Raw genomic sequence first — 10,650 nt, 5'->3', positions numbered from 1 at the left:
TCGATATTGAATTAGAATTCGTTTTGTCGATATTGAACTAGAGTTCGTTTTGTCGATTTTGAGTAAGAATTCGTTTTGTCGATTTTGAGGTAGAATTCGTTTTGTCGATTTTGAGGTAGAATTCGTTTTGTCGATTTTGAATTAGAATTCGTTTTGTCGATTTTGAGTTAGAATTCGTTTTGTCGATTTTGAGTTGGAATTAGTTTTGTCGATTTTGAGTTGGAATTCGTTTTGTCGATTTTGAGTTAGAATTCGTTTTGTCGATTTTGAGTTAGAATTCGTTTTGTCGATTTTGAGGTAGAATTCCTTTTGTCGATTTTGAGGTAGAATTCGTTTTAATGTCAGAATTATCTGTTGCTTCCCTATCTCCTTCAATCTGGTCAAATATCTATGAATAAGACATTGAAAGGAATTGTGTTCTTTTCCTATTCTTAATTAGTTTATGTTAAGATGAAATAAAATAAGTTACTAGTTAAACAGCGTCCATATTGCTTAATTCGACAATGTCAACGCATGAGAAGAAACCAGAACGATATTGATTTTGTTAACGTTCACTCAACAGTTATTTTTTCGAATACTTATTGTAAAATTCTAAACTGATTGTTAAAATTGTGCAAATAAAAGAGTAAAACAATTACATTATTATTTTACATACTGTTATTCTATGCATACTGTATATTTGGTTTTCGACAAAATCTCGAATACTAATGTCGAGGATAATATTGATTGGATCACCGTCTGTGTATTTGATTGGATACTCACTGGTCTATTCCGATTGGATCACCGCTTGTGTGTTCGATTGGATGGTCATTGCTCAATTTTGATTGGATAACTATCTGTGTGTTTGAATGGATGGTCAATGCTCAGTTTTGATTGGATAACCATCTGTGTATTTGATTGTATGGTCACTGCTCAATTCTGATTGGATACGTATTCATTAGTATAGGACATTATTTTTTTCGGAAGAATCGATAACAATTTCCCAGTGACTTGTGATGCTATAGGAATGACAGAACATAAAACAATATTCTGTAGTCACAAATACTATCACCTCATTGTAATACTGCCAATTCCTACCTAAACAATACCATCAACATTTCTTCGCCTACATTACAATCGGAACAATTGTTATCAACATACTGTTAAAGAATTGTCCGTCAATCATGTCACGGCATCAATTAAAACCTTCATTGGAAATGTGCGAACAGTTTGCCATGGCCTTGTTCTTGTAAAACTGGCTGTTCAGTCATTTGGTAAAATGTCTGGAATGTTTTGTCTATTATAAACGTAAAGTTTGAAGTCAATACAAAGTCTGAATCCTAAGGAGGGATATGTTTATATACTACATGGGGGATCTGTCATCACAAAGACTGCAGTAAGGCCTATTAAAAAGTCGCTGCTGGCTCAAAATCAATGCAGTAACGTTATAAGATGCTTCGTTTTATAAACATTTTGGCTTTTTCATTTGATTGAGGTTCTGTCGTCGGAGTGTTGGCGATTTTTTCGGGTATTTTCCATTCGTGTTACGCGAGTTATCTACCTTAGTACAACCCTGGGCCTGATTACATGCATTTCAGCTGTATTCGTCTCAAGATACATTTTTGTTCAATAAAAATGTCAAAACCTTTTGTTTTTCTTCTTTATCGTGGGTTTACTTCGACATGCTTGACGAGGTCAAGTGTCAGAAGTAGATTAAGAAACAGATGACCCAGTACCGCCACCATCGCAGTAATACACTTTGTCATGCCACACAGAGAGATGGGTGTAGCGCTCTGAACGGTCAGCCAGCTAGCACGAGGCCTGGCCGAAAAAGGGCGCAAAAGTCACTGCCACGTGTCAAAAGTGTCACCCACGTGATTGATTTGTATAGAACACGCCAGATACGTACATACTGTTGTTCACCGAGAACACGGTATCTATTTCTCCTCGGAATGTTGGGCCATTGTTCCTCCATCACCCTAGCCTGTATTAGTTTGAAAACGATTATTACCTCGCTAACAGGCCAGTGTGTGGCTTATTACAATATCAATTAAAACCAACTTATCGTGGTATTTTAAATCTGACACACAATGGCTATCGTCGATTTCGATAAAGCACCTTACGAACAGAATTATCAGGGAGGATTTTTTTCCTTCTTTTTTTTTTCTTTATACATAAAGTCAATACCTAATCAATTCAATCTTTGTTGACTTGATCTAGGTATTCTGTTACTGACTGTTGACAACTACCTCCCACAGTATCTGACAACTGAGCAATGTCAAACGGAAGTATACACAAGGTCTAAAAGAATAAATACGAGATAGAAACATGGTTTTGTTAAAGAATCCAAGGTTCCGTCTGTTTACCAACTTGGGAGGTATACCCTCTGGTTCAGCTTGTATTAGTATTAAAATTTCTTGTTTAGATTTGTAACGAATCTTGATAAAATGAACAGATTTCTTTATCCGTTCTATATTACTTGCTCTGACAATAACTTAAAATCTTTACTGGTGTAAAATTATTAAAAGTAAAATCAGAAAACAAGATGTGTATCGTAAATGCCGTTGGGATGCTAATTGTTTTATATTTTCTATAGATTTTATTGTTGAAAATGTTGCTTATTATTATTTTATTTGCTCTCATTAAATACAGATCTTTTATGATTTTTGTTCAATGTTTTTTTTGTCATTTCCAAGCTTGATTACAAGACTGCAAACGATTTAGATAAAAACCAATGCAAGCAGAATACTCTCGAATTTCAATACACATTCCACGCATTCCATTATCGTTTCTAAACTTATTGATATTAATTTCATAAAAAAAAACATTTAGAGAGAGAGAAAAAAAGATTTCTTAGTTATCTGAAGTTACCATTTTGAATCAATTCAGTCCAGACTGTTGATATTCTTATGACCAGCATATTGATAGAAAGGACATTGATTCATATGAAACGAAACACCAAAAGATCTCTCACTTTTGTGCGTGCTCGGGAGCAATTTAAATATTCGTGGGTGTATTTTTCCTTTTTATCGAATTTAATCCTGATAATGATGATTACCTAACGAACACCTTTGCTGAGCCTCCACTGACCCTTAACTGGGGCTCCAGCTCAGATCCACGTTATGGTATCAAATGTGTTTTTGCAGTCTCAGAACTATCCTGTTTCTTTGCTTTTCTGAGGGTGTGTGTGATATAATCTTCATGTTCGGAATTCTTTAAACCGCTTTTCTTATTGTCGATGGTATTGTAGCTTTCGTAATTCACGTTAAATGGCCACAACATAAGTACACGTAGGATACAAGACAAAAGCGCCATTTCCATGTATCTTGGTGGCAGCGTGTGTGGTATACGCGGTATCTATTCCAACACTTTACGTTTGATTTGGCGTTAGTTGCTCTTTTCAATGGAAACTATGTTGTTTGATAATTCATATTGCCTTTGTTGTTGGAGAGTCATTCTTCTATTCTGAAATTGCTGTCAAATATAGTTATTTTCTTTGATATATGCTAGACACAAAAGGAAAGGGAAGCGAAAAACAGATACTTTTACAAACCATCAGTGTTTTTACTATGATCCAAGAACCAACTTATGAAATTCAAAAGGGAGAAAAAAGGAAAAGGGCAAAGAAAAGAATACAAGGTACATTTCAATGCTGGACGCACCCCCCCCCCCCCCCCCCCCCCCCCCATAATAGGTGGATTTTTTTTTTTATGAAATGTTGCAAAGCTCGTTACTGAAGGTTTGAACATTCCAGTCAACTATAAACGACAATCAAATACACTGTGTTGCCAAATCGCAGCATTCTTTCTAATTTAGAGGTCAATTCTCAAATACAAATGTGAATTGCATGTTTTAATGTGATTTTTCGATGATTAAATATAAACTATTTGCCGTGGGATAACAATATTATGTTTCTTGATTATTTTTTCTGTCACCTTATCACAGAAACCATGTAAAAAACACAAATAATCAATCGATTGGATGATGTACTTAACAATTGCAGTTGTCCTACATACACAACTAAGCAATCCATGATAGCATTTGGTAACAATACAGACATGAAATGACCAGAATTTTACCAAGTATTGATGGCAATTGAATGTGTTATGTTGCCAAATCGCAATAATATTCCTGATTATAAAGAAATATATTCTTGAATGCAAACATCGCTTTGACATTTTTCTCTCAATTTGCAAAATATTAGAAACTCGAGTTCGATCGGCCGCATGTTTGACGTCCCATTATTTTGAAGTTAACAAGTATCGAATTTATCACCAATTCTTGGTAGAAGATTTTACCTTTTTTTTTTGCAATTTAACCTATACTATTTTGACATTTTTACTTGTGATGTGCAGTAGATAATTCTATCAATTGTGGCCGTGGCACCATGGATTATTCAAATACCATAATCCATTTCAGTCTTCCTTTATAAAGAGACTTTACTTCAATAACTCGGTCCGCATCATTTAAACAGCTGCTCTTCCAACTTACGCGACTTTTTTTTCATCAACCAATATTATTATAATTTCTTGATAATTGTTTTCCTAATTATCCTCATTGAAAAAAGATGTGTTGCGTGTTCCGACAATGACAACTACTTGGCATCATATGACATAATGTCTAGTTTGGACAAATATCTTATACTAAAAACCACTAGGGATCATTCGTATAAAACCCCGAAAGATGTTAAAATGTCAGACTTGTAAGAGTGTATGATGAGAACCAGTCGTTAGTGACTGGCTGATGGAAGGGCAAACATATTTAGACAGACACCAGATCGAACAGGTATTCTCAAGTATTTTAGTCAAGAATTCAAAAATCCGATGTGATTTTATTTAATATGAAGCCGGGCATTCTCCATCAAAATTGTTGTTTTGTGTGATTTTGTTTTGTTTTTGTTTTTTTAGTTTTTGTTTTTGTTTTTGTTTTTTGCTTTTAGATTTTAGATTTTAGTTTTTAGTTTTTAGTTTAGTTTTGTTTTATCTCGGGTAAAGATATTTCACATATATTACATTCTCGTCCACTGAAAGGCCGTAGTTGTGAATGTTAGACTCTTTATAACAAAAATCATAATCCTTCCGGTTTTCTTGATTTCGTGATTTTACTGATATCTGCCAAGAGAATGCATTTATACAATGTTAACATTGAACAGGTCATAGTAGGCTTGTTAAAATTTCCATTCCATATTCCGTTTTTTCTTTTAATATTTCGGATGACTAAATCTTATCTTAAATCGGATTCAAATTCGCTACATCACGAATCATTTTCGCGCATGAAAAGGCTAATTCTTTTATGTATACTGATTTTTGATCTAATTTCCCTGGACTTGTTCTCGACAAGTCCTGTGATTCGATCGCCTGTCAAAATTATAATAATCTACACAAGACTAGACCCTCACTTTTATCTCATAGGTTTTTTATTCAATCAAGTATACTGAGATCGGGCTGGCGAGCGGCACTGCTTTTAATCTGATCTAGAATACAGGAAGGCAAAATTGTAAAGAAACTGTTCAACCAGTCCCTCGCGCTCCGGTCAAGTAGGTGTTCTCAGCTCCCGGGTGGGCTTATTTATAAGCGTAAACAAAGCGTACTTAGATAGGAGGGTGATTGCACCAATCAAGTTGAAATCTGGTAACATAAATTATTTCATAATTAATTCTGAGCTTCACGCGTGCCTCCCGAAAAAACGTGAGAATTCGTTAACATGTGCCTTTAACTTAATGTTGTATATTCATAAGCAGCTTTTTATCAATCGTGTTTGTCTCTCCCTGTTATTGATTCTGACATGTGAAACCAAGTGCATATCGGTAAACTTTTATTATAGATACATCGCAAGTGTATATAAATCTGTAAATGGTGCATGATTAGCTTTGCACCGTAACAGACGTGCTGGACTTCAAATATTCAGTTTAAGTTCTAGCTTGAGAAATTATAAGGCAAGATTTTCACCCCTTAACATATTATAAGATATAATGAAGAAATCAGACTTATCTATTCATTTACACAATCTCACGATTTCTAATAGTTCCGACTGTGATATGCATTAAAAGCTAACAAGGCTTTTCGATACGCTATAATGTACTACGGTACGGCGGGACCGCACACGGTGACTCCATATTGTCTACCGAGCATTATCAAATTAATACACATTGAAAGCTATGTTTTTCACATTCCCTGAAAAATACATATAGCACTTAGATAAAATTCAACATCAAATTAATATAAACGTTTGTTATCGTTTTTCTGGGAACGAACGAAATAGGCAAGCAATTAATTTATTTTTCTGCTTAAAGATTACGGTGATAGTGAATTAAAACTTTTTACTTCATAAAACTGTAAGACTTTCTTTGTGGGACAATGGCATCAGCTCGTGACATCTCGAATAGCTAGACCGGGCCACAATTATGTACACGACGACATATACAAAGAATGTTGTTTATTTGCCGTGGTGGAGGTTCCAACTTCTTGGGTGGTCCTCTCTCTGTGGCAAACCAGTTGCTAAGCAACAAATGTCGGGCTGCTGTTATTTGAGCAGTCCCATTTAAATTCAGCCAATCGGCGCGAAGATATGGGTGATCTTATCGTGTCAATCATGACCTGGAGGCGGAGCCCCAATGCAAATACTGGACTGTTACAGCCAGAACATTAGGAAAAGACGAGAGATCGGATGAGTGGTTCATGTGTTGGGATACGATTTATACTTGAATCTATGTCGAATTCAGAATGGAGACCTGGACTAATCAAGCATTTTGAACGTGCGATGTTAAACATGTATAATGGTGTTACTGATCCTCTCGGAAATTGTTATATTTGTACGACTAAACACGTGGGATAAAGCGTCAGTCGACGACTAAATACTCCAATGTGATCTATTTTCCCCCATCGTTACAGGGAGCCACGATGACGGTTCGGAGAAAGGGAAACAACAAAGAACTTGAGGATGAATTGTTTACAAGGACTAGTTGGGTAAATGCTGCAGAGGCTTATAGACAAGTCAAAAAGGTAAGTTTTGCTGTAGAACTTTTGTAAACACCGAATCGTTCCGCGCTCCCCATCGAAATTGTGGGGCCTCTCTATATATACATCGGCTACGAGGTAAATATTCAGGGGTCACCCTTCTAGGGCCTAATATTGCTGCTGTACCCCCAACGGAGGCAAATCTGGTCTAAGATGTTTACAAAGTGTTAAGATATTTTTGAAAGAAACCTCCCAAGTCCCCAAAAGATCAACAATACATGGAATATTTAGCCTGGCCCCAATCCCGTGTGTCGACTGACAAGCCAAATCTGAGCATTGTGTCGAGCCATTCACCCGGGGAATGATTGATGATTTTTCACTGAATATCAACAAGTGCACGTTTGCGAAGACATTTCATTGATAAAACTTGCCCAACTTTGCCCATAAGAAATACAGACACGTTCCTCGTTTGTCGCCCCGGGAAGAATAGTCAATTTATACAACTATACGCCCGGTTCACCATTACATGTATACATTATCAATTAAACTCACGTGTATAAACTAATGTGCACCTCTTGTATTGAGTATGAAGTAAAATATTATATTATGTTGTTTTTGTTTTCTTTAACAGGGGAAAGCAGACGGTAACAAAGGTGCTCTGTGGTTACGATGTCACTTACAAAATTACTTGTTTGCCATAGGCAGTTTCATTGACTTACATTGTGGAAAAGTTCTTTTCGTGGGATTATTGCTACTTTCATTGTGTTGTGTTGGCTTGAAAACGGCTAAAATAGAAACTAACATCGAGGAATTATGGGTTGAAGGTAAGCCTTTACATATATATATCTTAATTCTCTAATTTATCACGGTAACAAAACTCTCCCTGTGTTTTGAAGTGCCATTTGATCATCGGGCGTCCGCCATCTTGTGACCCAGAAACGAAATATTGGCGGTGTGTGGTCCTTGGTTTATTTTTGGAAGCAATCTTCGGTGGCTCATTATTCCACCAAATACCGCTTCCCCGATGGTATGTTCTATCGAAACATTTTTTAAAGAACAGTTTGACGATAAATGAAAGTCGAATTTAGCGCCATTTGTACTCTAAAGACAGATCAGCCTAATCGGATCGATAGACTAAATATTTAGATTGTAGGCCTGCCTATAACTCCACTGAAGCAGTCGACTACCGGTCGAGTTCTGGTTCGGAATGGAAACTGGCGGTTGTAACATGCCTTTTATAACATATTCACGATTTTCTGAAGTGGAAGATTTGACTGCAAAACAACAAATTCACCCTCGAGCCGAGAAACGAGTATATATGTATAACTGTTCTTTGCTCCGGTTAACGAGATTACGTGTTCCGATAGTAAGGCGAATTCAGGTCGAGGGGAGAAAGGCTATGTTGTGTGTGGAATGAATGGGGTTGTTAGGTGAGAAATGTTAGATAATTAAATTTTACAGAGTTTATTTGTCAAGGTAAAACATGAATTTATAAGAAAGGAAATACATGATGAGAGAGTGTTAGGATCAAACATGGCTGGCCCTAGTAGACTACTTCAGACATCAGATTTATATTGGTATCAGATTCCTTTTGTGTCTGTCTCAATTCAATTACAGACCAATGAAAGGTGGTGTTGTACAGGGGAAGGAACATTAGTTAAAAACAATACATTAAAAACAATACATTAAAAACAATATAGTTATAGTGATTTCTACATGGATATATTATGTAATACATTGTTGATCATTGTTGGCAATTTTATTTTTATTGTAAACAAAGTTATACAATGTTTACATGCTTTTTTTTTAAACAATCTGTTTATATTTTTAACAGTTTTATTACAATGTTTACATACAATGTGATGTGATGCATGTGACAGTTTAATGTATATTAAAGGGATATAATTATAAAATATTCAACATTTACTTCACAACCCAATGTTGATATATATATACATGTATATATTTTTTTTATTTATTTTCTTTTCAATGACCAAAAGTTAACATAATAAATTCCAATTAATACACAAAAATAAATGATGTCCTACTATCATGATTACTTACACTTAGTTCAAAAGGGATATAAAGATTTTAGGAAGATTAAAGTTGTATACCTTGGATAAATTTGCAATGATGCATGTGGGAGAAACCAATTTGTTAATGAATATTTAATTGTTCAGTGAACTACATTTAAAACATTTATAAGTTGGCTGCAGTAATTGCTTCACAGCGCTCTGCATTAGATTGATTTTTGAAAAATTACCATAGTTTAAAAACGTAATTGGCATGTTGAATTTTAAATCAAAGAAAAATTTTCTCAGATGCTTTTAATCTAAAAAAAATAAAAAGGAAAAAAATACAGTTCCTGTGTAACTTTTTTAAAAACATTTTTTTAAATGAAGAAATAATTACAACAGTGCAATAAAAATTTGAAATCAGATCTTGTGCAGGCCGGGTGCACTGAATGTACCAGCATTTGACATATCATTTTAGGCTTCTGGTGTAATGTTTGCTGGCGCTGATTTTTTTCTCAATCCACCTTCGTGAAAGGTTGAATTGTGTGAACCCCTTTGTGTGAAAATCTTTCCTTCTACTTAAGAAAAGTCAGGTACTAAAAGGTGTACGATACAGCTGAGGACTGTTTTAACTACTGGATAGTGAACTGTCTCACTCTAGACACCTTTATATGCAGAACTGCCTCATAGGATCCCTAGGATGGTCGTAAAAACGGAAAAACGCTGGGGAAATGTTTTGTGTATAAGTTGGAGATAGGTTATCCAAGATAAAATACCCATATGCTCCCAGTTTCTTGAATGTAAAGTTTACAACATCTACACCATCTGGTATTTTTGTTAAAATATTTATTTAGTTTTTATTATGCCCATAGATGCAGTAGCCCTATACAATTGGAGCTAGGTGTTGTGGAACCTGTATCGTAACCCTAGTGCAAGAGTAAATACATAATTTTACTCTATTCTTGTGTGTATCAGGTTGTAAATTTATTCAAAAAATTTGGACTTAACATTCAAACATTTTACTGACTGAAATATAGATCTCTAAGTTATAACCATAATTTTAAGAATAAATTGAGAAAATTTTGAAAATATTTAATTTGGTTAATTGTATCACATAGATATGAAACAAAATCAGCTATGGTCAACTGACATGTGCAATTTCACCAACAGAGATTAATTTGAAATAGGTGTATATAAGGAAAGAAAAGTAAATTAACATTAATTTAAAGTTAAATGTGTAAACTGGTAAACTCTTAGCATGATGCCACAGGTGATTTAAAACAATGGAATAGACCATGGAATCTTAGGAAGTTCTGTAGGTAAGGTTGAAATGATGTTGAACAAATCTTGGAAGCTCTATAGGTAAAGTTGAAATAAAGACATAATTTGATAGATTATGAAATAAACAATAGGTGGTCTTGAGGCTCTGGTCACTGTATCAGTTAGGTTTACTATATATTAGTTTAAGTGGATAGAGGGAGTTCAATGACCATTCAATTCATTGACTGTAGACCTTATGACCCCTGGTATATAATACATAATAAGGATGGGAAATAGTAAATGGTCACTATAGGTAGGGAATTAAAACTGGCAATGATTAGGTAGATATGAAGCAGTTTTATAGACACAGTTACCATTTTTCTTTGTATGAATGGAAAGGAAGTTGACTGCTAGGGTGGTCTAGATCTGTTTATGCAGGG

General features: G+C 34.9%; 1 protein-coding gene across 1 annotated transcript in view; it reads left to right on the top strand.

The window, feature by feature from the left end:
- Positions 1 to 6,633: 6,633 nt before the first annotated feature.
- The window catches only part of LOC117325604 (protein patched homolog 1-like), a 52,837-nt gene continuing 48,820 nt past the window's right edge, over positions 6,634 to 10,650 (top strand). The window contains exons 1-2 of the mRNA XM_033881948.1: positions 6,634 to 6,980; positions 7,567 to 7,759. Coding sequence (XP_033737839.1) covers positions 6,879 to 6,980; positions 7,567 to 7,759 — 295 coding nt within the window. The 5' untranslated portion in view covers positions 6,634 to 6,878. The remainder of the gene's footprint in view (positions 6,981 to 7,566; positions 7,760 to 10,650) is intronic.

This window comes from Pecten maximus, chromosome 4 (assembly GCF_902652985.1).
Source record: "Pecten maximus chromosome 4, xPecMax1.1, whole genome shotgun sequence".
Classification (NCBI taxonomy): Eukaryota; Metazoa; Mollusca; class Bivalvia; order Pectinida; family Pectinidae; genus Pecten; species Pecten maximus.
This window is presented reverse-complemented; position numbering and strand designations above follow the sequence as displayed.